This window comes from Netta rufina, assembly GCF_964035555.1.
Source record: "Netta rufina genome assembly, chromosome: 1".
NCBI classification, from domain to species: Eukaryota; Metazoa; Chordata; class Aves; order Anseriformes; family Anatidae; genus Netta; species Netta rufina.
Window position 1 is genome coordinate 117,997,996 of NC_140123.1, and position 26,706 is coordinate 118,024,701.

At 39.8% G+C, this 26,706-nt stretch overlaps 3 protein-coding genes across 7 annotated transcripts in view; 1 reads left to right on the plus strand and 2 right to left on the minus strand.

The window, feature by feature from the left end:
- Positions 1–1,672, minus strand: part of TBC1D23 (TBC1 domain family member 23) — a 31,351-nt gene extending 29,679 nt beyond the window's left edge. For all 5 annotated transcript variants that reach the window (XR_014618237.1, XM_084282507.1, XM_084282506.1 and 2 more), the window contains exon 1: positions 1,622–1,672. Coding sequence is in view for 4 of the 5 variants with exons in the window: in XM_084282507.1 (XP_084138633.1) it covers positions 1,622–1,659 (38 nt within the window). In the remaining variant the exon portion in view is untranslated. The remainder of the gene's footprint in view (positions 1–1,621) is intronic.
- A 109-nt stretch (positions 1,673–1,781) lies between these two features.
- CMSS1 (cms1 ribosomal small subunit homolog) overlaps positions 1,782–26,706 on the plus strand; it is a 232,741-nt gene continuing 207,816 nt past the window's right edge. The window contains exon 1 of the mRNA XM_084294486.1: positions 1,782–1,943. Within this exon, the coding sequence (XP_084150612.1) occupies positions 1,889–1,943 (55 nt within the window). The 5' untranslated portion in view covers positions 1,782–1,888. The remainder of the gene's footprint in view (positions 1,944–26,706) is intronic.
- Positions 5,890–26,706, minus strand: part of FILIP1L (filamin A interacting protein 1 like) — a gene marked incomplete at both ends in the record, with an annotated part of 149,149 nt that continues 128,332 nt past the window's right edge. Inside the window, 3 exon segments of the mRNA XM_084305879.1 lie at positions 5,890–5,980; positions 7,244–7,428; positions 18,987–21,741. Of these exon segments, the coding sequence (XP_084162005.1) occupies positions 5,890–5,980; positions 7,244–7,428; positions 18,987–21,741 (3,031 nt within the window).

Sequence of the window (26,706 nt, forward strand, 5' to 3'; positions counted from 1 at the left end):
TATTGATAACAGCCTTCCAGCATCAAATACAATACTGCCAGGAATTAACTAAAATTAATTTTGAGAACATGCTAAAAAGCTAAAAAGAAGTACTTAACGAGCAAGGTCTGACAGACTTTTCTCATTTTTAAATCAAAACTGTTGCTATCAAACTTCTTGCGCTCACTGATGAAAGCCGACAATGACATCTTTCAATAACTACACAAAAAGGTTTTCTTTCAATTGCATTGCGTAGTGGCAAATTTCTGGTTTCTGTCCAGGAAAACAAAACAGTCAGTATGAGTGTTTAACTCATCATTAGTTTGTATCCGCCCTCCTCTCACAAATTACTAAAACCGGTATTGCATGTCGAGGTGACACAGGAAAAAGAAGGGTGTTTTATGCCAATAAACATGTCCAGATTCAAGATGCTGTCACAGTCTCTGAAGACAGGATTACATCTGCCCTGGAATCCCTCTAAGGAACTGAATATAGGGCAAGGATTCAGAGCTGCCCTTTTGGTTTCAAGAGTTCAGGTGGACATACACATCCTTTTATGTTGCAGTTGTTTTCTTTTTCAACATGAAATGTTACTGCAGAACACTATATACTTCAATGCTATGATAACGTAGCAATTTACACACAAAAAAAAAAAAACATCAAAATGATTCATGTTATACTTTAAAAAACGATTTCTGTTCCAGTGGCACCCAGCCATACATACACAAGACAGCAGTTTAAATCAATCAATAAAAAATCACTTAAGCTGGCTTTTAAAGAATAAGCAGAACCAAGAAGCCCTGTGAAGTTTCTAAACAAGCAATAAGGAATACAACTGTGCAGTTTATTCAGCAGATACAGCTCCAATAACAAGATTTGTGCTGGCATCCTGAAGTAGCCTTTAAGTGCGAACCGCTGGAACAGTTTCTGTGAGTTCTTAGAAAATCTTTTATTTTCCTATTTTTAATGAATGCCTTGGAGCTTGCCTTTATGAGCAGGCTCAGCATTCATCCCCAAGAGCTGCGTTTGCAGAGCCAGCACAGACAAAGCACAGACCCCAGCTACATCTGCACGCACATCATCGCGTGGTTTTCCCCCCACAGCGAGACAACACAGCACACAGAAGGCTGTGCATGCTGAGCACAAAACTTTGCATCCTCCACGTAACAGCGCAGAAACAAAAGCATCAGTTTGGACACAGCCGCAAGCAGCAGGTCCGTAACGAGGCGCTGGAGAAGTGCCTATGTGGAGGGGACAAAGAGCAGGGCAGGGACACAGAACCACTGAAAGAAATGGCACGCAATGCAGAAACGCAAGAAGCGGGATATACAGGAGTGCAGATGCCGGGCTTAAAAGGAAACTGGGTGAAATGCTGCAGCTGGGTCCCGGGCACTCCCCGTGCGCCCACCCTACCCCGCCGGCCGCCCAGCCCCTGCCGCCCCCTGCCAGCCCCGCAGCCCCCTGCCCACGCCCGGGGGGGCCTCCCCCTCGGTCCGACGGCCTCGCTTCCCCTGCGGCCCCGCCAAGGCGGTGGAGCCAGGCGGGCCGAGCCCCGCGGTGCGGGGCAGGGTGGGCGCGGCGCCGTTTGGCCGTGCCCGGAGCGGGCGGAGGGCCGGGAGCGGCGCCCCCCCCCCCAGCTCACCAGCAGCCCGGCGGCGGCGCCTCTTCCCCTTCCGCCATGGTGCCGGCGTGTTGTGCCGTGCTGTGCCGCCCCGCGCGGCCGTACAGCGCCCGGCTGCCCCTCCCGCTGTCGCCAAGTGAGGCCGCCGGCTGTAAAGCGCGGAAACCGGGCAGGACTCTTCTCCCCCTCCGCTAGGGGAGCAGCGCAGGCGCGAGCGCGCTCCCGCGTGGCGGTGCCACCGTCATCTTCATCACCGTCATCCTCATCATCTTCATCACCTTCATCGCCATGGGGGACGCGCTGGACGAGCCGTGGTGGGAGGCCGGGGCCCGCAGCAGCCCAGGTACGCCGCGGCAGGGTTAGGGCAGCCCCCTGCCCGCGCCCCCCGCCTCTCCCCCCTCGGCGTGTAGCGCCCCGCTCCTCCCCTCTCGCTTATTTATTTCTTATGTTTTTATTTTTATTTTCCCGTCCTGTTCCCTGCTTGCTGCCCGCGGGGATTTGCTGGTGATCTGCCTGAGCTCCGGCCCGTCAGAGCCGGGGCAGTCAGGGGGAGAAACGGCAACGTCAGGCATGAGCACTTGAGAAGCTGCAGGAATTCACCCCAAAAAGTGGGTTTAAACGGGCTTACAGCACACCAGCCTGTGCAGGGAGCTGCTTGCTGCAGGAGCCTCGTGCTGTGGGTCCGCAGGCTAGCAGTGCCCTGTGAATACTTAGCCTCTAAACTGGGTTTTATTCCAAACGGAGCATGTTTGGTGTTGCTTAATGTGTGCTGGTACACATAAGGGAGGTTATTATAGTTCTGAAAGGCTTTGGAAGTAGTAAACCTGTAGTAGAGCCTGTGGAGGGAAAATACCTGTGGTACTTGAGGAGAGAGCATCACCCACGTGCTGGCTGGGGCATCTCCTATCCCCCTTGCCATGTCATATAGCAAAAGGACACTCATTTTCTCTAGTGATTTGTCTTTGGAGTATGCTATTAGGGCTGATTTGTCTCTTTTCTTGATGAGAAATATCTGTCTCTTACACCTGGCATCTTAAATCGGTGGATCTTAAGGTGCTTTACAGAAAAGATATACAATACCGAAGTTCACTTTTTTTGTTGCATTCATAATGTGGAGATGTACATGTATTGTGGAAATCTAGGTAGGTCTAGGCAACTAAGAATTATTATAAGAATATTAGTAGGAGTTGGGAGATATCTGTAGCACTGGATAAACTCTAGGTGCTAAACCTTCCAGCGTTTAGATTTCCTAGGTCACCAACTTCCTGTGAAAAGGTACTTCGAGTATATTTTAAGAGAAATAACGTGTGTGTGTGTGTGTATATATATATATATACATACATATATACATATATGTATGTATACATATATATATATATATACATACATATATATATATATATAAAATAAAGAGGGGTCATAAGCCTATTGAGGCTTCTGAGCATTCTGTTTTTATTCTTAGTCTCATGTACGTTCCTGTTCCCATGGTAAATGCTGTAAGGGATTTAGGACTCCGGAACAGAAAAGCTCCCAAAGAGCCTATCTGATCATTCAGCTAACCAGAGGTTAACTTTGTGGTGGCTGGTAAACTGGTATTTTTTATTATTATTATTATTTATTGTTGACAGCTTTCTTTTAGAAACTTGATACAAGTCAGAAATACGTTTACTCACTTGAATGATGAACTTTTGATGTGATGGATAAAGCATCAGACTTTGAGATGAGACTGTGAATCCCAACTTTTACATGTATATACAACTCCTCAAGACTTTTGCAATTGCATTGTTGAGCCACTAAAATAATTCAGGTGAGGAAACACCTAGAGGTGTCTAAGCCAGCTTTTAGTGGTCTATGTTGTTTACTCCAAGAACTTTCTGTGGATGCTTTACTACTTGTGATTGTGGGAGAATGTTGTGCAAACCATGTATATATATATGTGCTGCTGTCCAGATCCCACCCATGTGAACTTGTTGACATGTTCTTTATGTGGAGCCTGCTGTATTAAGTCGACACAAGTCATCAGCAAATTAAGAAGAACATCTGTTATTTTTATTGTGTTACTGCTCCTCACGTACAACAGATGTAAAATCAAGTGTTCATTTGAACTGCATCTTTTGGACAGGGTTTACAAAATCCACTGTAAGCAGAAATACAAGAATATATCTTTCCATTAGTGCTTTTGACAGATTTGATCATGTTTATTTCTGTAAAATATGAAATTAGTTTAAAAAAAACTCTCCACCTTTGACCTATTTTAAAAAGTATCTCTGCCACAATGGTAGGTAGAAACAGAAGAATTTGAAATGTATACTTGAAATACTGACCTTTTGCCAAGTCCCTTAAGACTAGCCCTAGAATAAAACCTGACCAATGGAATATTCATTTGAATAACCTATCCCTCGTAAGTGTCTTTGATTTTAGTGACTTGTACTTAGAAGATGCTGCTTGAAAGATGAAGTGTATGAAAAGTGTTCAGAGTTGCTTAAAGGGGAGGAAAATATGAGATACATATCCTAGTATATGGATATAAAAGTAATTCCTAATCTGCTTTTGTCCACATCATTAGAAATCATTAGTTTAGAGTCTGTAATAAAAATTGAAGGTAGTTACTCTCACTTTTGAGGCATGAATGTTTACCATTACCATGCTGCAGGTAATGTATGGATGATTAAGTAAAAAACAAAAACAAGCAAACAAAAAACCTGAAGGGATTATCCATCTATTTACCTTGCCACATGACACAAACCAACTTGCCAAATAACTCCTTCAGCAAACCTTTCGCTTTGAGAGATATGGAGAGGGTGGTTAGGGATTATTTTCTGTTTATTAGTTTTGTTTAGTGTTGCACATGTCCCAGGTCATGTAAATGCAGGGTTTCCTTCACTCACTTTGACCAGTTTATGCCACAGCTACATCCATTATTGAATGTTATTTTTGTATTGCGTTCAGAACTGTACAGGAGTGGTTAAGGAATACTCGGGACTTTGTTTAGTCCTGGTGCAGGACGCTAACTGTTTCCTTTTCTCTTCATGAACAGAAAGAGCCCTCTTCACAGCGCTAGAAACGTCCTTGTCTTGCCTGTAACCAGCGTGCCAAATCTCCTAAGTAGTTCAAGGGACAGACATCTGTTGTCCAGAAGTTCTTCCAGTTACCTCTATCTCTGTGACCACTCCTTGTCTTTCATTCTCCCATGCGTAATTGCCTCCCTTAATCCCATAAGACTATAGCATCCACTTGTCAGGTTTTTTCTGTCCTTAAGAGCCTGTGTGGGTTGTGTCCCTTTTACGTAGAAATGAATTGTGTCATCTCAAGACAGAGCACAAGATGGGGAAGCTATTTTATGTCAGCAGTACAAATAGGTGAGAAGTACAGCATGGTGCTATGGATGAGGAACTGACAGCACTTGAGGGGTCCTTCTGTGCTCTAAAGCAAAGGCTGCTATTGCAGGATTTAATTTCTTGTGCCAGAAGTTTTTATTTTCTTTCAGTAGACAGGCAGTAAAGGCTGTCATTGATAAACAGCATCAATTTGTAACGTGGGATTTGCAGCTACTGAGGAGCAGACCGATCATTGTAGCACATTCGGTGAGAGTTTTGTGGGCTTGATTTGGAGCTGAGATCTGTTGGCACATCTGCGTGTGGGGAGCTTTGTGTCTTTCCTTTGGCTCATCCATGAGTTGCTGTCCCTTCAGACGAACGCTGTTCTCGTGCTGAAGCTCCTTCTCATCTCTCTCTGGTAAGCGTGCCAAGTTGACACCTGCTTTTTCAACACTGTTCTGCTTCTTCACACATACACACACTTGTCCTGCAACTTGCAGAGCATCTAATAGGGTTCTTCTGTGAACTTTATGTGGATCTGAGCATATGTCACACATAGCCTCAGAACTTTATTGCTACCTCCAGCTTTAGTGAATTACATTTGAAGGCTTCTCGATGAGTCTTTTTACAATTTCTGCTCTTTGCCACAAATGTGTCTCGTAGGGCACGTGCTGAAATAACTTTTCAGTAGTCTGATCTTTTTAAACCTTCCCTTTCTTAAGTACCCATGGAGAATTTCTTGTGGAGCTGTTGAGGGAGGCATGGGTTTCTGTTGTGGGTTTGTAAAAACAGTCACGCAGGAGTGCTAATGTGGTGTACTGTCTCAGTGGCTAAGTAAAACTTTTAGCTGTGAAATAAAAGGGAGAGAAATTGGGTAACTGAATGCATGAAAATCTCTCTTTGCTTCAGCAAAACAGTCCCAATTCTGTCTGTGGTGCTGTGATCACTACCAGCTTTGGCTTTATTTAGGAATTAGGATTTGGCAGTTCTTAAAGAAAGACCTATGTGAAAGGAGCTTTCCCACAAATTATCAGTTGAGCCATTTAGACTGTTGGAATGCACTCTGTTAGGGGAAGAAGAATGAGGGAGACGTTAATACCAGGGAAATAAATTAATTTTTATATTCTAAAACAGTAATTCATGTTAGTTGGTATTACAGAATTCCTTGGGGGAGTTACTTGCAATGATAGTATCTCGTTAGTTTTTTACTTTATAAAAATGGAACAGTCAGGAATTTTCTTGTTAGAGCAACAATTGCTATTTTACACAAAATTAAAAACGACAAACCTGGAGCCTCTTCTGATGTTTTTTTTTTTTTTTTTTTTTTTATGCGTGCGTGCAGTGGCTGAAAGGAAACTTGAGTGATTTTTTTAAGTCCTTTAAAGAAGGTATAGTTTAAGAAAAAAGGAAAATGCTAACTTATTTCATGAGTGATCTAATCCTACTTTTGCAAAGAATTAGTTGGTTGAAAAAAGCTTCATGAAGTTATGACTGCTGCTATTTATTTTATGTCATTGTGAGCAGTTGTAAGGGAGGGCAAAATTGTGGAAGACTGCAGAAACAGAGTTGTACTTCTTTCAAGTTACAACGTATTGTTTACACTTGACACAAATTTTGATCAGTTCCAACAAATATAGCTTAAATGAACTGAAATCTAAATACTGTAGTCCAAATAAAAGGGTAAAAGATAATATTGCTAATACAAACAACATCCACCTCAATTCTTGCATCTGTTTGTGAAAGGTAACATCTGCGGGAGTGCAGGTGGGGCTAATCATACTAATTAAGGAGATGATAGTTCACCTTCAAGTCATGTTTCTAAAGTGATGCTTGGCACAGCAAGGAGCTCTTTATTGAACTTAAATGCAATTTAAAAGAGTAGATTTTTGTCCATCCCTCTCTTCGTTCTGTCTTTACTAGCTAACATAAAATACCCATTCTAAAACACTTTTTTAAAACAGCCCCTTCTTCATCCCTGCTTCATTTAGTTTATTGTATACTTGTACAAATATACGGAGACAACATTTATACTGGTATTTGTGGAATATGCCAAAACCAAATTTATAGTAGGAACTTATTTTTATCTCATTTTCCCAGTGTGAGGGACAAATTGCAGAATGACCAGAAAAGGGAGAGCAGAGCTTGGTCCCTGCAGACAAGCTCTCAGCTTTGGTTTGTAAGAATTTGGCTCTCTCTTGCTGTCCTGTGGTTGGTGCCCATTAATGTGCTGAGTGTGTGGATGATTTCCCCCAATGGAAGTAACTGGCATTGAGGTTCAGATTTTCTTTGATCTATGACAGTAAAATGGATTTAAGCGATTATTTACCTTCTCCCTCCGCTTTGCAGGCAGGTTTTAGACACAGTCCTTACAATATGTAGCTTTCCAGAACTGCTGTCTTGGAGCGGTTTGTTGAGATGTCCAGTGGGAATTTTGACAGGTAGTTTAGTTGTGCTCGTAGGCTTTGGTTTGGGGATCCGAGTTGGAATTGATTGACGGAATGCATCAGTAATCTTGAAATAAACCAAGAAAATAGTCATGTTAGGGATGAGAGGCTGGCTGTATACTTAGCTCTTCACTGTTCTTTTCCACTTCATGTAAACAAACACTTATACATACCTTTTATAGTTAAACAACAGAGTAAAAGAAGTTCACTGATGATTTAATAAAAAAATAAAATGCAAATGTTGCTCAGATGAGGACAGTAGGAAACAACATAGAAACTTTGGTCAGTTAAGTATGAATGAGAATGAGCTGGACAAAAACAAGTTTTGAGAAACAGCTTCTAGTGGCCAACAACACCTGTCTGGAATAAATCAATAAATATTTAAATTTATCAGACTTCAAAAGCCTATGATTTGGCTGTAGACAACTGAATTTCTGGAAGGAATAAAGTAGGAGTGGAAAAGCTGATGTCAAATTTTTGTGTGTTCAGTATGGAGGACTTGGGGGAAATTGTGCACATTAAATTGTTAAATTGTTTGGATGGACTGTGACCTGATTTAACTCGGGAGCAATTCACAGGCATAGTTTGGGAGTTAGCCCAGAGGAGGGTTAACTCAGAGTAGGTGGTTTGCAGCTGGCTCACCTGTTCTGGAGCCTCAGGGACTTTCTTACAGTTTGAGTTGACTGTGTCTGAGGGATGGGCAGAGATGCCTTTACCTTACTGGTATGGACATGGCTGTGTTATATTATGTTTTTTTTTTTTTTTTTTTTTTTTTTTTTTTTTTTTTTTTTTTTAATGATAGTGGTCACTTAACTTTGTTATCCCAAGATTCTTTTGTTTCTATGGAAAAAGTAGGAAAGTTGTTATGTTTAAAAAGTGGCAAATGGCTAGAAAGCAAAGTCTACAATCAGTTTTAACAGCTGGTGGTGATAATATTTGAACGTGATAGAAACCCATGGTATTTAACTTTCCCTATATGCAGTTTATGAATATGTTAGTACTGAGCTAATGATACTTGCATAGGGTATAAAAGGGAGGGTGTTAGAACAAAGTTTATGGTAATTTCTGCTACCGAATAGCAAGGTGATAAACTGTATGCCAATTCAATGTTAACAAGTGCAAATTAATGTATGGGGAAAGCTAGTTTGCATACTAAACTACATATAGTATATTTACTATATGTAAATATATTTATTGTCACTCAGAAAACAGGTCCTGGAGTCTCTGTAAATGGTCCTAAGTATTCAGCAACTGGCAGTTGTCAATCAGATAATAAGCACGATTGGAGTTATTGAGAAGCATAGAAGAAAACAGAAAAACATAATTTTCTAGTGTGTAAATCTGAATCATACCTATGTGGTTTTGCAGAATTTTGTCTGAACATCTCTCAGAATTGGGTATAACAGAACACAGGGAAAGCTGGCAAAGATGGTCAGTTATGGAATGGCTTCTGCGTATGCAGTGACAACATATGCTGAAGCTTTTCAGTTTGGAAAATAGGTTGCGGAGATGAAAAGCGAAAAGGAAAAGCTTGCTTTATTCCTAGTCCATTTCCAATGATCTACTTGAGAGGGCATACACTGAAGATATCAAAAGACAAGTACAAGATCGGTAAAAGGAAGCGTTCTCCCCTGTTAATGCACTAACACTCATTGGGACAGGCAGGTGAGGTGATGGTGTAAATTGCTTTGGAGAGAGTTCAGCCTGATTCAGGGAGTCCATCAAGGGCTGCTAAACATAAAGGTCTGGTGAAGGTTTCAGATGAGGAGAGAGCCAAGTTGTAGACTGCTAGGAACTGGGCATGTTACTCTGCTCACCTGTACTTCAGCTTATTTTGTAAACAGCTGTGAGATGCATAGATCCTGGGTCTGACAGTGTGTTGCTCGTTTCATATGTTAATTTTTGGAATTAGAAAGTATCAATTGTAGCTTTTGTTTATACACTGAGAAATGAAGGTGGCCTTGATAATGGAAAGGGAAAAGCTGTGTTTTTTCTTTGCGTTGTGGTCCTTGAAAGATTTTACCTCTAGGTGGCAGCAAAGTTTGTTGGTTTTGTGATGCATCACTGTTTTCACTAGAACTGAACTAAAGCTTATGATTAAATGCTGAATTAAAAAAAAATAACATGCATTTGTAAGATAATCTTGGATTTTATCACTCAGATTGTTAGTGCGCAAGGAAAAAAAACCTCTAAACCAACAGAACTCATTTTACTTAAATTCTCAAAGGCACTGCAAAGGAAAAAGGGGTGGGTGTTGGAGGGGATAATTGTGTTACTGCTGTATGACTATCCTTGAACACTGACTTGAGTTTTCCTTCTGGCTATGTGGCATTTTTTGTTAGATGAGGCACAGTATTGGGAATAAAATATTTGGATGTACTATTTCTGGAGGTGCTACTATCTGCTATGAATTTAGAAAATACATAGAATGTGTCTGTATCAGATTCCTAACCATAAAAAGAATTGAACTACCCATTATTTGCAGAAACATATTGCAATGAATAGATGAAAAGTATTAATATATGGTCTTGTGTGCTCAAGTACGTTTGTGTTGCTAAGTGTTCTTTTCTGTCATCTCTTTTGGTTTTGTTTTTTGGAGAAGTGCTCCTTTCTGGAGATTCAATATGGTACAAAGCAGTTGGAGGATTCTACCTGTGTTTGGTTGAGTTGTGTTGTTAGTTCTTGAAAAAAGTATTTGTAGGCTGAGATTTTTATAGATCTTATGCATCTAACTGGTTTCCAGACTCTGAAGTCCTCTGAAAACAGTAGGAAAATGGTGAAAATACCCCTGTGCTCTGGCCTTTGGTTCGTGCCAGTTTCTAGTTCGTTAAAACCATCATTTACAGCATGGCCTTCAGAGCAGTCAGATTTCATTTCAACCAAAAGTTTTAGATGATTCAAAGTGATGCTCTGTTTTGCAGTCATCACTGACAGCACCGAATGCGTCTAAATTATTACTGCTTAGTGCTCAATGTTGCATGGGAACTGATCACTTTGTCAGGGTTTGCTTATAGTCCTAATACCTAAGTTGATGCAATTCCTGTGTTGGTTTTTAGGAAGACCTATGTGACTAAAAAAATTCTGTAAATATTGGTGGTGTTTTCAATTTGATCTTTCACTATTATCTGTTTGTGGGAAGTCTATCCTCAAATCTCTTCAACCCCTTCTACCAATTCACTTCTCCCTGCAAGATGAATGAATGGTTTTCAGTCTACCTGATTCTTTTTTTGCCACCCACTTGTTTCCTGAATTTGCCAGCTCTGTTCATCGTTGGTGTTAAGTTAAAGCTCCTTGAGTTCTCATCTGTAAGCCCTTTTTTTGCTGTCTTTCTAAGTGGCAGAAAGATGTTTATCTTTCAAAAACCAAGCTGAACTGCCATTTGTGCTCTGGAGAGGCCTTTTTAATTCCCATCGGTGCTCTCAAAACACTCCTAGAAACTAAATGTTTCCCAGGAGCTACCTAGCTGGGATTTTAGCAGTTGCGTGGTTTTCCTTTATGTAATGTGTGTAAACAACAGTTATGTGAGTATAGGCAAATGAAAACAACAACAAAGGCAACAAAAAAAAAATGCTTTTGAAATAAGCAGGTTATGCAGCATATCTGTCAAAGTAACAGGGTCATATTAGTTTTAGGTGTTAGATTCAAAAAATACCAAAGTTTTTGTCAGCAATGTTCAGAGTTGTAACTAAGTAGTTACAGCTATGTTCAAAGAATCAATAAAAATGCAGTTTCAAAAGGATCTTTTAACTTCCTCAGTTTTAAATTGACTTCTGAAGTAGATTTAATCACTTGGAGTGGGAACTGGAAGGAGAAAAGGGTATTACAGTGAGAACTTGTATGTAGCACGTGTGTTTGTTATTCCATGGTGGATGGCATCAGGTACTTCAGAGACTGGGACAAAGGCTTCATGGGTGACAGCTGTCATATTCCACATGCAAGAGTGAAAATGCCCTGTCTTTATTTCAGGAAGTCAGCTGTAAAGCTCTAAAATAATACCAGGATTTATATTCTGTACACACTTTTCCCCAAGGGCACGGAGGTAGCTTATCTGTTACTTATGTGGGCCATCAGGTATTCTGCCACAACACAGTGCTTGCTGTCTGGGGAGCAGGCTAAGGCAGGTGTGTGTGCGGGCATCAAGGAGGGAAAATTCATGCTCTTTGGGTAGTTCTAATGTCTTTGGTCCTAATCTTATTTTTCTCTAAAAGTGTGATGCATGCTTTGCCTCCTGTTTGAAATTTATCTGTTTAAATAGAGGCGAACAGTTCTTCTGTAGGCTTTCTTATTTTTCTGGTGTTGTTGTAGAACTTGATCTAGGAGAAATAACTTTAGATTGGGTTCCTTCTCACTCCTTAAATTTCTAGTTTTTTTTTGAGTGGTAGAGAGAATCATTTGCAACGTAAGTGAAAGTGGCCAGAGGGTGGTGCTGAAGATCCTCTACACAGAAATCCAAACGTGCTTCTTGCCAGACTGCAGTTTGTTCCTAGATGATTGAATGTGGTTGGACTGAAAGCCAGGTCTGCAAGTGAGGATGAGTTACGATTAAGTGGCAAAGCTAAATATTCCCTTTGGTGTCCAAACAAGATGGTTTTCAGCTGGGACTGTTGAATTGCACAGAACATTTGAGTATTTCCTTGTCTTTCACTAGGATCTGGCATCTGTCTTCTGGGAATCCAGAGGGGAAATTCTCAGTTGCTCTGTGCTTCCTTTTATGCGACCGGTTTGTGTATGTGACTATATTCAGATGTGTGAGCAGGATAAGTAAACCTTACACTTACTGATCTTGTTAAGGCCTTAGGCAGGGAATTGTCTGGCTCAGGGCACCGTGTTTTCAGAAATGTACACACTGTTATAAATATCTGTGCAGAGGGAAAATAATTAGTAATCTGTACAGTGGTAGTACTCATCGAGCTATTAGGTGGGAAAACAATTGGGCTTGTTTAATCTGGAGAAAGTAAAACTGGAGAAAGATATGTTAACTGTCTTCTAATATGTGAAAGGCCACTGCAGAGAAAATAGTTTTCCAAATCCAGTGTAGGGATAGGAAACAAACTGGATTTCAATTTCATCAAGGGAAATTTAGTTCCGAAATTTGCAAGATTTTTAATGGCAAGAATGTTTCATCCCTGTTACAGATACTTGGGGTAACAGGGGAACTGTTATCATTGCAGTAGTTTTAGAACAGGGTAAACCAGGGGAAGAGTTCAGACCAAATTACAAAAAGAAAATGGGACCTCGGGATGTTTTTCGGCCTTTCTAAGCTCAGTTTTCTGCCATTTCTACTATTTCTTTTTATATATCAGTCCATTCACAGAACTCACGATTTCAATATAAACTACTTGACAGAGAAATCTCTATTGAAATCAGAAATAATTTCCATGCATTTGACATGATTTGTGCTCATGTGTCCAAATGTGCCACTGCGATGTTATTCAGCTGAACACCAAGTTCAAATCTACTTTAAGGTAGGGAAAGGAAACAGGGTTGGGCAGGGTTGGAGGCAGAGTTGGCATTCCTAATTGCTGAAATTCCGTCACAGGCCTTGCTTTTCTTAGGACATGTCTTCACGGGGAAATATAATCCCTGAACATAAGGTAGGTGAAAGGCTTATTGTTAATAGGTAACTGACAACTTGCAGGGGAAGGTGAGGTTGTCGAGAGTCAACTCGTGTAGGACAAAGACTGCCCTGGGACTGATCGATCAGCACTACAAGGCAGCTTGCTGTTTTGAAATGGACAGTGCCTGTTGCTCTCTTCTCTTTGCCCCTTGAGAACAGAAGGCACCATATTAGGGCACTGTCTCCAAGAAGAAATAGCGTATGGCCTTTTGGAAGACTACTGAACACCCTGCAGTATTGATTCTGCCCAGGAGAGGGCAGTGCCGACACGGAAATGTCTCTGCTGGTGCTTAAAAATTAAGTGTATTTGTACAATACATTATTTTACAAATATGTGTGAGGTCATCAGTTCTCTCTGCTTAGATCTGTGCTGCCATTTGTGGAGTAAGTCTTGACAGTGGGTCGTATTCTGCACAGACTGGGCAGCTAGGGATAGATGTGTTGATGCATTTCTAAGTATCCACCTTTTCAGGATGTGTGAAAACGTACTCATACCTACAGACACCTTTGAACGTGAAGGCACACTCATGCTCTGCATGGAGGAGGGAAAAGAGCCCTATGCTTTTACCATCAGGGCCTTTTTTCTGTATGGAAACAGGCTATTTGCACCTGGGGAGGTCCCATTTAAAGGTGTGTTAATCAGAGTCCTACTTTTAAATATAAATATAAAAAATATATAATTTATATGTATAATTGTATTAATCATACATATATAAAAATACTCAACTTTTGTCCATCCTAGGTTGGGGTTTCTACAGGATAAAAGCATCACCAATAATGGGTTGAGTATGAGATACTCAAGGATAGGAAGTTGGGGATTTTTGTCATGACTGGAAGTGCCTTGCTCTGCCTTTACACAAGTCAATTAGCTTCTTCCCTCTCTTTTTTTTTTTTTCTTTCCTCTCAGCTGTAAAGTGAGTCATTTCTTGTTAAAGCCCCCAAAGGTTTTTAGTGGGACTGTTCTGTTGAGTGCTTGCACATTTGGAGTGCTTTGTGATGCACAGGCAGGCCAGATTGCATCTCTTCAGAGCACAGTGGTAGCACCTCAGGAGATCAGACCAGGGCTTTGGCAGCAACTCCATTATAAAGAGCGTTTGTCCCTTGTTGCTTGCCCCTTCAGTTGTGCTGATGTAGCTGTTTGTAGGGCTGTGCTGTGAAATTAATCCCGTTTTATCTTTTGGTTTGTTCGTTTCCAATCCAAGTTAGTTTCTCAACCTGCTTGGCAGTGCCCCTGAACAGCAGTGACAGCATAACTGAGCGGGCAGTATCCTGTGGTAGGGCTACGAGTGGGGAAGGAGCTGCTTTTGGCTATCCCTGTGTGAAGGCCCCAGGGAGTGAAGAGTTGCTGATGGAAACAGGTTGTTCCTGCTGTACTCAGAATCTGCTTCCCAAGATTATTTTTGCTTAGTATTCTGGGGAGAATCATATGCAATTGGCAGCTCTGATATTTGAGGCCTACTGAATTTGAGGCCTACTGAATGGCCACAGAAGGATGGAGCACTGGGTGATGTGCTAGCAGACCACATTTGGCTACATCTTGGGCCCACTGACTGCAGGTTTGTGAAAAAAGTCCCTTATTCATAAATTTTTAAGGTCAGTCTTTTCCCCGAGCAATTTCCCACTTACAGTACTTGGTGTTAATTTTAAAATGCCTTTATACACCCACTCGTGCTGAGCCTGAACCGTAAGATCTTTCTCTCTTCTGTTTCTTGGTAACATAATGTTTTGGTAGTCTTTGCTTAAGCCTGGAGATTAGGCAGTTGTCAGTTTTTGTTTTGCATGTCTCAAGATCTGTTTCCTAGGGACAAAGTCCCTAGGAAAATGGTTACTCCATTTCCATCACCTAATCCTGCAGCATCCTTTCAATCTTAATCAGCAAGTATTGTATAATTCTGTTTCTGATTATTTTTCCTCAGTGTGGGAATCATGCCTTTTTAAGCCTTGCATGAGATGCTTACGTAGAGATCTTTTCCCTTACAGCCTTGCGTTCTGTCCCCAGGCACCATATTCACATTATTTAATATACTATGAATTGGGAAAAGTAGCTGACTGCTCCTGTAATTTTTGTCAAATTTATTCATTAATGAGCTACTTGAGGGAGTGTTTCTTTTCTTTTTTTTTTAAATGTGAAGTAGTGCCTCTCAGTTGATGGACAGGCACTCTGCTCTCAATACCATTATTGGTTCTTACTCTCTTCTTTTTTTCTTTTCCTCCTTTCCCTTCCCTTCCCTCATCTGTCCTCCCTGCAAGGACAAAAATTATAAACATTTCAAAGGAAATATTTAATCACATAAACAGAATAATTCAGAAATGCTGAGCACTGAACTGTAGGTGCTGCCCTTGCTTGTGTTCTCTGGCTTACTGAGCTAAAACTGAAAAGAGCAAGGAAAGTGGGCTGATAACTGCTGCTATTTCTTTTATCATCTGACTCTCCCTTTCTGTTCCTGAAGGCTTTCCCTTCTCTCCTGGATGTCAAGTTGATTTTTAGATTTGAGGGGAGTTGTTTGCTAAGAATTTTGGAAAAGGAAAGGGTTGATACTATGATCTGCTGAAAACTGTTCTTATGAACTATTTCATGGTCTCTCTCTCTCTATTATTTTTGGTGACCATATTTTGCTTTATTATTTATTTGTATTGTTATTGTAAGTAAATATCTGTCATATTTCAGGCCTTAGGGCAAATATTGTAACCAAAAGTGTCTCATCCTCCAAGATTAAAACAGCAATACTTACCACCTGGAATGCATCCCAGTCCTAGAAAAATTGCCTTACTTGGTTGAAATTTAATATGATTATATGATTATGCTTGATGTTTCTGTTCAGAGAGTTTAAATCAATTTACAGACAGATCATTTAATTTCTCTCCTTACTCTGTTGCTTTCTCTTTACCTGCTAAGGAAGTAGGTGAATATTCCTCCTCAGTAAAACAGAAATCATCTGAAATACGGAGTGGTTTTGAACAGCTTGCAGTAAATTTTAAATACGTGATTTCAGTCCCTAAGCTATGCTTTCCATTGTTATGATGAAATTACAGCTAACTTATTTCTGTTCAAACAGCTGAGTAAGTTTCAGCTCTCAACAACATCCAAGCATGTATTTTCCCTCCTGTATGTTTTGAAACAGATCTTGGGAATTTGAATAGGATGAACAGGCTTTATTCTGCAAACCTTATTTTCAGGCAAAATAATAATTTCATTTTTCATCTGTTGAAATCAATGACAAAACCTCTGGTGTGAAGTCAGTGAAGGTCTATAAATTGACTGTTTAATTAGCAGAGGAATATAAGTATCCTTTCATCAAGGTGTGATTTTTTGGAAACATAGCAAGTTCATTTACAGGTAATGGTGATGCTTCTTATTAAGACATTAGCAGAATGTCTTAGTAAGTATTCAGAGAGTAGCAGAAGAACTGTCTTGTTTAATAATTAACCTGCAAAGTGGTGTGAACTCTGGCCTAGGCTTTGTATTGAAAACGTCTTTTAAACTCTGAATGTCCTTATTCATAATAGCTTGGGACTTGTCCAAAGGACTAAGTGTGCTTGTTGGTATTATGTCCTGATTTGTGCTTATCTTTTACAAGGCATTGTAATAGATGGCCAGGTGGTTAATAATCAACACATTTCTGTACACTTGGAACGCAGGTATAAAATGCAATATTTTTTTATACACGATTTTAACGTCCAATAGAAGAAAATGCTAATGTTTCTCAGGGACAATTGTTTATTCTTTAATTTCTAGGAAATCTGACGTCTGTTACTCAGGGCCCAGTTACTCATTATTACGCTTATAGCATGTCCCTTGAGAGATCTTGGGTATGGATCAATAGAACATGCAGTACAGAGAGTGTTTTGAATTGACTGCTTTTGCCTTTAATTTTGGCTGAGCCTTTCAGTTAATAATGTGTAAGCTGAATGTAGTAAATTAACTTTTTCATATAATTGACACACTCTAAAATTATTGTAATCTTGACTTGCCTGAGTGCTGGGTACTGTCTTCATCAGTAACTTTTGCTGAAATTGGTGGGAGCCAACTTGCAATTTGCTTTGCAGGATAAGACCATTCATTTCTTCTGAACTAGCTCTTAATCAGATCTCACTTCTGCAGTCAGTGAAGATAACATGAGACAAACCAAGTGGGAAGAACGTCTTGTGAAGCCCAATAACCTGATAGAGCATCTGCTGAAGCTATGCATGACACCAAGCTAGGCCTGTGCGGTTCCACATTGACTTAAAAATTTCCACTGCTCAGCTGTAGTACGCTTGTTGTATCTAATTCTATCACAAAACCTGTAACTTAATTTTTCTTCCCATTGTTGATTTTACTGAAGTGTGTAGGGGTGATGAGTTTTGATTTTCAGTAGAAGGTGTTCCTTCAAAAATCAGCTATTAACTACAGCTGTAATCATTTAGATTCTGGTCTGAAAAGAAGTCCCTTTCTTACGTTAAAGCATGTACCAAAGTCCTTTGCTGAATCAATTGCTAGGCTGTACTGCAAAAATGTGTTTTTTTCTTTTACACTACGTAATGTAAACAAGAATAAAGATACGGGTTTAGTGAATAGGGACTTTATGCTTGCATGCAGACTTCCTTGTTGATAAGGAGGTTCGATTTTTATCCTCTCCAAAAGAGCATGAGATACATAGGCATTTAACTTCTTTAGAATAAGAATCTGACTCTCCGATTTGATTTTTTTTCTTTTTTTTCGTAACAGCTTTTAAAAAAAGAGATATCCGAAAGTGTTTTTCGGATCTTTTGGCTTGATTTACATTCAGTGGGGAAGTTGGTCCAGCAGTAGCAGCACTTTCTGGGTGGTTAGGATTTTGTGCTTGGCCCATATGTAATCTGAGGGCAGCAATGTTTATGTTTTTGTCCTTTTCCTAGGCACTAATACTGTATTCATCACTCAACTATCTTAACCTGTTTTCTCTGTGCTGTATGGTTCTGCAATTTACTGTAGTCCTAGAGGTCTGTGTTTGGAGAGAGGATTTAGTACCACTACTTAATGGTTCTGTCTTCCTCTGCCTGTTATACAAGAAAACATGGCGTGCCATAATTTGCTAATCTTGTTTCTTCTTCAGTGTACCTGTCTTGTATATAGCATGTTGGATTGATAGTGAGGAGCTAAGATGAAATTCGAGTGTGCTGTGAGTCCATTCTGAGCTAATTGTTTAGGAATCAAAGTGTTGCTGTTAATTGTTTAACGATGTACCTAGATGATGGTAGTTTTTCTGCTGGATTAGGAAAAAAAAAAACAAAAAAAACATGCCTTGTTTGAGTAGTTTTCTGATGTAGGCATCTGAATCCAGTTCACTTATAAGAAAGGTTTACAGGAGAGTATAAGAAGAATTGTAACCAAACATAGTGTTAAAAAGGTGGGGAGAAAAAGTGGTGGTTGTGGTCTGGAACATATCATTTATGCATCATAAAATCTGCAATAAGATACAATACATATTATTTTGAGTGTGTGTGATGTAACGATAATTATCTGAAATGAGAGGGCTAGGAAGAATTGGGAAATAGCAGGGAAGATAATGAATCAAGTCATATCTGAAGTTAGCAGGCAATATTATGGCTTAATTCAAATTCTACCATACATGCAAAAAAAATACAAACACACACAAAACCAAAAAATGTTCTGCAAGCAATGATAAAAATAATCAATTATTTACTGTTTTTGTAATGTTAAAATATTTTACCAAGGCAAGTTGCAGTCAAAAGTAATGTGAGTTACTTTGAAAATGGAAATACATAAAGATGCATTTATACAAGTGCAAGACTAAATATTTTACATAACTGTATTTCAATGAGAAGATATACAGTAAGTGCACACTTGATAACACTAAGCAGGCAAAACTTAACGTTAGTTCCATATACTGTTGTAAAGTTCATGCACAGATCTCTCCCAAAGGAAAGGGGCTGTTCCAAATCATTCTTGCTGGGATGAAAAACGGGATGGGTTGCTGGTAAGGGTGTCAGCATGGATGGGGGGGTCAGTTATAGACATTACTTACTGTAATTTGTGATTGCCGTGGGAGAGGAGTGGCTGTTGGTGTGATAGTAATACTGCTGGTGATTTTATTGGTGGGCTTACTGGGTATCCCATTAGCTAGTGCTGGAGTTCGGTTATCTTGCACCGGGGTACAAGGGCTGACGGGCTTGGAGCTGGCGAGAGCTTGGACGTAAGGACTTCCTAAGTGGATGTGGATTTTGTTATCCTCAGTAGTTATTACACTTGATCCCGTACTGTTAGATCTCTGAAACTGCCATGACGACTGCCTGTCTGGGGATACTCTAAAAACGGCGTGCTTGGCTCCCATTTCCAAAGGCTCTGAGGAGAGCATTTGTTCCTGAGAACTTGAGCCTGGTAAAGCCAAAGGGGACATTGTTCTTTCAGGAGTTAGAGAACCACAGGAGTCAGGAGTCTGAGATCTTGCAAAAGCAGACATGGTAATGGGAGAAATGGCTTGCTCTGGGCTCATGTAACCTTCTGCTGCTTTTGATTTTACAGGCGTTAGGGAGGCGTTTTGGATTATGGTTATTCTTTGCTTGGTAGTGCCGCAGTTGGGTATGACGGCCGTGCTTGTGTAGGAGTGAGGACTTTCAGCGGTAGGACTTGTTATTTCGAGTGTGGCCGTGTTCTGCCCGTGGTCTGGAGTTACCTTTATGTGGAGAGGTTGGCCAGGGGTATGGCTTAGCACGAGGTCTCCAGTCTGTGCACAGTTTCCATTTTGCTTTGTGTGGATCTTTCCGTTCTGAGGATGGTTGTCTTTGGACTTCATCCAGGGGATCCACAACTTCTTGTTCACGGCATTCCCAGCGGATGAGTTGCTTTTGAAAGACACCGGTTGTTCTTCCTCATTGTTGTCTTTGTCCTCGTTATCGCTGTCTTCGTACAGCTGTCCATTGATCACCGCTCGCTCTAAAGGCATGAGGGTTTTGTAGTCGGGTGGCTCGTTGTCTGCGGGATCTGTCTGGACTTCCTTGGAAAAAAGTTGCAAGTCAGAGATTCTTCTTCCATTCAGACTGGGTCTGGGGGTCTTACTGAAGCGTCTGTACTTCTCTAATTCTTTTGTCAGACTTTCCATTTCTCTTGCCAACTCCCTATTCTTATTTTCCTGCTGGGTGAGTTTCTTTTGTAAGACTGTATGATCACCTCGGAGGTGACAGATTAGGTCATCTGTTGCCATGTACTCATGAATTTTCTCTTTCAGTGCATCTACTTCTCTGGAAAGGTGACTTGATTTGGCTTCTTCTTCTCTGAGCTTCTTAAAAAGACGCTGCTCTTGGTTGGACTCAGCCTTCTCCGTCAATTTATACCGAGCCACTTCCATTTTGACAGCCTCCAGCTCCTCAGACAGGAGCTTGGCTCTGTCCCGTTCATTGACATACCTTCTTTCTAGAGACTCATATTCATCTTCAGTTTTCATAAGATCATCTTCTATGGCCTTCATTTCTTTCAGCTTTTGCTTAAGCCTCTCAACTTCTTGAGAAAGCTCTTTGATTTTGTTGTTCTCCTGCTGCAAGGAAGTGCTGGATTTAGTAGTCTCCTTAAGCTTATTTTTAAGAAATTCCTTTTCGACAGCTTCCAGTGACTGAAGTCTCTTTCTTAGAATATTTACTTTGGAAGCAAGATCGCTTCCTTTCTCCTCTTCTGCTTTCAGTTTGTTTTTCAAGTCATCTCTTTCTTTTGTTACACTGGATACTTTTTCCTCTGCATCAGATTTTGACTTCATTGCCTTTTTGCTTTCCTCAATGAGTTTTTCTGTAACGGACATCACCTTATTTTGTTCCACCTGAAGCTGAGAAGTTGCAGCTTGCAGCTTCTCTTCTGTTTGCTTTATTTTTTCACCCATAGTTTTTCTTTCATCCACAAGCATCACTGTTAGAGTCTTCAGCTTTGTTAAATCTTCTTTAAGTGTGAACTCAGTTTTTTCTAGCTTGCTTTCGATTGCTTCAAGCTCTCCAACTCTGGCTTTTAAGCCATCCAGCTCAAGGGACAACTGCTTTGTTAACATTTTTTCTCTTTCCAGGTTGCATTTCAGGGAGTAGCATTCCTGTTTGCTTTTGTTGAAAGCATCCTCTAATTTCTCCAGCTCCATTATTCTTTTGTTGAGTTTATCAACTTCCCCTTTAAGGTTCTTGCTCTGTGTCGCTTCTTTTTCTAACTTTTTATTAAGTTCTCTGCACTGATCTTCCATTTTTATGAGCTCTTCGTCTTTTCCTTCCATCTCCAGCAGTCGCTTCCGTAATTCTTCCACTTCGGACATAAGCGTCGAGTTCCCGTACTCTCCCTTATTTATCTTATCCCTTAGGTCTTGCAGTTCATCCTCTGCTTTCCTTAAAGATTTATTGGTCTCCTCCAGCTCATCGATTTGTCGGCTGAGAGCAGTCAGTTTTAGCCGGAGCTGACGATTCTGGCTGTCTTCATTGGTTAGTTTGGCCATCATTGCTTCTTGATCTTGGGAAACCTTACTGCTGTGGGCTTGCAGCTCAGCCTCCAGCCTGCTGGCTCTCCGTTCTTCTTCTTGAACTTTTGCTTCAGCAAGGGCGAGTTTCTCATGTGCTTGGTCGGCAGAAGTGGTTAACTCTTGAATTTTTTGACTTTGTTGATTCAACTGCTCGGTGAGTCTTTGTTGTTCATCTACCACCATTAAAGCAAAGGATTTCAGTTTAGTTAATTCTTCTTTCAGTTTGGCTATTTTCTTGTTGCTTTCCTTCTCTTTTTTCTCCTGATATGCTGTTTCTTGTTCAAGAAGCTTTTTCAATCTGGGGGGAAGAAATAATACCGTATTTTGTAGCCATTTTAATAGGCATTTAAAAATGCACTTGAAATATTAAGACATCTGCCAGATGTGCCTGAGCATCCACTTGTACTTGCAACTAGAAGCAGGGCTCTCCTTGTAGTGTCATGGTGAAGTCCCCACAGGCCTTAGCTTTCTACTCAGAAGTTCTCTGGTAATGGACACTTCAGTGCGATCATTTACACTTAATAACTTCAGTAGTTACGCATCTTTAATTACATTTTCAGCTTCTGACAGTTATCAGTGCAACACAACTGTTTGATGTTCTGCACTGGAACAATGCTGATCTTGGCTGTCTGCTGGGGCTAGGTGTGTACAGGCAGGGTTTTTTTTAGAAATGTGATTATCGCAGTGCTTGAGAAATTAAATCAGTGCAGCCCTCAAGGGCAGGTATACTTTTACAGCATTATAAACCTCCTAATACCTTTAAGCTACTTATAAACCATCCTGATCTTTTATGATGTTTTATCATTAAACCTTACAGATGTTAAAGGATGTGAAGGAAATATACCCACACTAGGCTGTTAGTTGGGCTGACTAATTCCAATTTCCAAACAGTACATCAGAGCAAAAAACAAACATAGTAGGTGAGTCAGTCCTCAGTGGAAATACAGGCTTTATTACCTTGTTTAAAAAAATAAAAAATAAAAATCAGTCAGTAGATAAGCAGGAATTTACGTTAAGAACTTAAGACCAAACGTTGTTTCCTGTTACATTCAGACATGGTCTTATATCCAAAACTTGCAGATGTGCTGAACTGCAACTCTGTTTTATATGTTTCTTTAAACTTTTCACAATGGTTTTCCAAAACCAGTGTTTACAAGTTTTTAGGTTAGCATTCAGTCTTAACCAAGATGCAGCATGCTTAGTTTGTTAGAGACCTGCAATAAGGCTGTGCATTTGTTCATGTAACAACCTAAGAAACCTCCAAATACCTCAGATAATTACGTCCTGTTGTAGACTTTGTCAGGGAGATACTTGTGGAACGGGTATGAGGTATGATTAGGTTTGGCCAGCACATCTGCCTCCTTTCAATTAGTTTTTTCCCACAGTTGACTTATAAATCATGTTCTGATATTCAAGAATAGTCTTAAAAGCCTAGTCTAAAAGAATATGAGCACTTGTATGTTTTGCTGTTGTTCATATGTATGATACATATTCCTTTACAGAGTGCTGGTGAGGAAGGAATTGCATATCAGCAGTGTATTTCAACAAAGTACTGCTTACGCACTTGTTAGCTGAGGCCCCTTCTGTCCTGTCCCCGAAAAGTGATAATGACCCTCCAGAAGTAGCTGCTGAAACATCAGGTTCCTGTTCCACAGCTGTCCCTGGTCAGTGCTGTGATGTCCAAACAGTAAGTCTTTACAGCTTTCCACTGACAAGTTCCTGTTGCAGCCATCCTTTTTGTTCAGGAAGAGCTTAGATAATGGCCTCCTTTGCACAGCTCTTTATTAGCTGCTGGCTGAGTGGAGGCATATATTTCTGGGGTCTTAATAGGCTGCCTCAGCAACATCCTCATTGGCAGCATTGAGGTTTTTTTTGCATGGAGAGAGGAAGTCCCTGCCATGGTACAACTGTCCATCAGACTTGTCTGGTTTGATGGGGATACTTGATAGAAATCCCTGGCTATGAAATTTCTTAACACGTTCTCCATCCCCACAGCTCTTATTTTAGTGCAGAAGTTGCATAATACTGAGTGTAATGTGAAAAATATTTTTTCACGTTTATGTGAAAACTAGGTGGAAGGGGGAGTAACAGTAAACTGAGTTGATTTCAAAGACTTAAAGCAGCCCTGATCTCTTTACAGCAGTAGATTAGTATAATGGGGGAAAATAGACATGAAAAGGTGTAAGTGGAGAGGGAGAGGTTTGTGAAATGAGCTTGGAGGAATGTTGCTGGCTGACAGAACAAGGCGACTGCGCCATCTTCAAAGGCAGCTTTTTACTGTGTTGTCAGTGTATACACTTTTGTCATCTTTATAACATTAGCTTGTTTGAGTTCTTTTTAAATAAAAAAACTCACAGAACTCTCTCCCCTCCCCACCCTTGTCTCTGAATGCTTTAGTAGTGAAGTTCAATAGATGATTTACCGTTGCCATAGATATAAAACCATAACAGAAGCACAACCAACAATTTCATTTGGAATGAGCTCAGTTTTTGCGTGTGCATGAAGTTAAGACACATTAATATGGTTAGACTTGAGGTTATTAGCATGTGTTTTATTTTTGCTTCCTTCACTGTCATTTGTTTTTGTTAGGCAAATTTGGCTGAATTTAATTAATTGGTGTATTATTCAGTGCTTCTTTATTAACTAGTTGATATCTCTCTGTCCAAATGATACTAATGCACGAGTGACTGATGCCCCCTAAATTGCTTTAGAAAGAACACTTTCGACCCAAATAGGAACCAGCAATCCCAATTTACATGGGATGCTGTTTAAAATTTTATGATTGAAATCAGAGACTTGTTTGTAAATAAATCAGTAAAGTCAGATGACAGATGTTTGAAGGAATAATAACAAAAGTCCTTACAATGAACATGACAGGTATGTACAGCTTCTGTTTTTTCCTGTCTCTTTTTTTTCTTTTTTTCATTTGTTTGGTCTACAACTCCATTTCCCAAACTATGCGGAGTGCTTGTTGAAGTCTAGATTCAGTAAAGCTCTCGAGGTTCCAGACCAAGCTGAATGCTTGATTGAGGTAGTTTAAGCCAAGTTCTGATCAGCAACCACGCATTGCCATGGGTATTTGAACAAAAGTGTCTAAATTACTAAATCTGAGCTATTGGTTGTATAAGCTGATAAGAATTTTCAAGAGAGTTTTGTTTTTTTTTTTGATTGTTCCAAAAGACTTTAGGGTATGTAGAAATGTTTCTCTTTCATTCAAAACATAAACTGCAATTTTAAAATCCTAGCAGAAATAGAAGGAAATACTTTTAACCCCTTAAATATATAAAATCACTTCAGTGAAGTTAAATTATGGAGCAGAACTCAGAACCTGTTAAAGGATTTTAATGTTTCTTTTTTTTTAAAAAAAAAAAAAAAAAAAAGTTGTAATACTGTTTTGTTTTGTTTTGGATCATGTGTCATTAAATATGCTTTTGCGTTTGTTTTTGATAAATGTGGGGTTGCAGGATGGAGGCTGAATACCTGTTTAACTTTCTCCTTATGCAAGGGGAAGCCTAGTTTTTTTTGTCTTGTATTATAAAGTCTGGCCATGTATATAGCAGAAAAATAAAAGTGAAAGTGTGACCTTAGATTCCATAAGCAAGTTTTTGAAAAAATAACAACAAAACAAACAAGTTTTAAGCCACCAGATCTCTTTGAAGGACATAGGTATGTTGCATCTGAGAGAGTAATTTTGCCAAAAACACACAAGGATCAGAAAAAGTTGACTTCAAAAGTAAATAAAGGAATGGGAACTCCCCTATCCATTAAAATATTTTTAGCATTTACGTTTTCAGCTTTTCATGGTAAAGTAACTTCATTTTAGACAAAGGTAGGTATATCATTGAGGCAAAGTATTCACAGATAATTCCAGGCAGTTGACTTCATAGGACTACAAGAACCCTTTCTGAAACCAGGCCAGCAAAAGCAGGCATTGGAAACCGTTTTTATGAACACGAATGCTAGGTAGTTAAACAGAGTCAGGGCAGTGTCTTATTACTCTTTCTTCAGAGCTTCTGTTATAAATTACTGCTTTATTGTGGCTTACTATCGTACTTGTTTGCAATACCATTTTTTTTTCCTTAAAGAAATACGTCATCATCAGCTCTCATCTGTTCATTGTAACTGCATTTCTCAGCTTGTATGCTATAGCCTCTTGGCCTCAATGCTATGTTTTCAGTCGTGTTGTCTTGTTTTCTAGAATTTTTTTAATGCTTATGGTTTCAGCTTCACTATGTTATATTTAGCAATGCACTACTGTGTGCTCTTACACGACACCCAAAACAGCTCATTGTCTTCTTGGTGTCATGTGATACCTTTTTTATTTTCAAGTGCAGTTTTCCGCTGTTGCAGGGACCTGTACTACATTGATATTGTTTAATTTGTGTTTTTACAGGACTCTAGGGGAGCTGTTTTTCCTCTGAGTTTCAGGAAAACTAAAGAAAGCGTGGGAAACTGAGATTGCAAAACTCTTGCCTTTTAGCTTGTTCTAGAGTGAATCGTTGTTCTTAGAATCATATTTTTTTTAAAGGAATAATGTAATGATAGCTGAGTTCTTTAAGGATTAAGGATGCAAGTGAAAATAGGTTCTGTTTTTTTGTTTTGTGTTCTTTTTTTTTTTTTTTTGTTTAGTTGGACTTCTATCATTTCTTCTGCCAAAGTATCGCGATCTTAGCATATACCTGATCAGTATCAATATCTTGATATGTATGAGGTCATGCTGTAGAAATGACTAAGATTTTGAATGTTTGGGGTGCTTTTTTGTAAGTCTTAAATGCCTGTTTTTATCCAGTTTGTGTTTTTTCCCCGATTAAAGATGTGGCTTAATAGAGGTTTTACAGGTTATAACATGAGGGAGACTTTCTTCTAAAGTTTTTGGACGTGTACTTGAATCTCCCCCTGTACAATGCAAATAAAAATGCTAAGCTGAAAGCTTTTAAATGTAGATGAAGTCATGCTTCTTCGTCTGAGGCATTCTTCCCAGTTAGCAATAAGCCATCGTCTGGCTTTTATAAGAGAAGAAACATGCTTCATCATTTCTGGTAAATCTTAAAAGTTGGTGTAATTTTTGACACCAATACCGTTAAGTATTTATTTTCAGAAGAAAGCCAGCCTGTCTGTGCCTTCCATAGTTTGTGGCAGTAAAATTTGGATTTGTTAATCTGAGTTTCTGGTCTTAGGGTATCTGTGTGTTTCTTTTCTTTGCCTACAGTTCTACTCACTGAGGGGTAGTTTTTATGAAGACATATGTTATGGCTACTTTTAT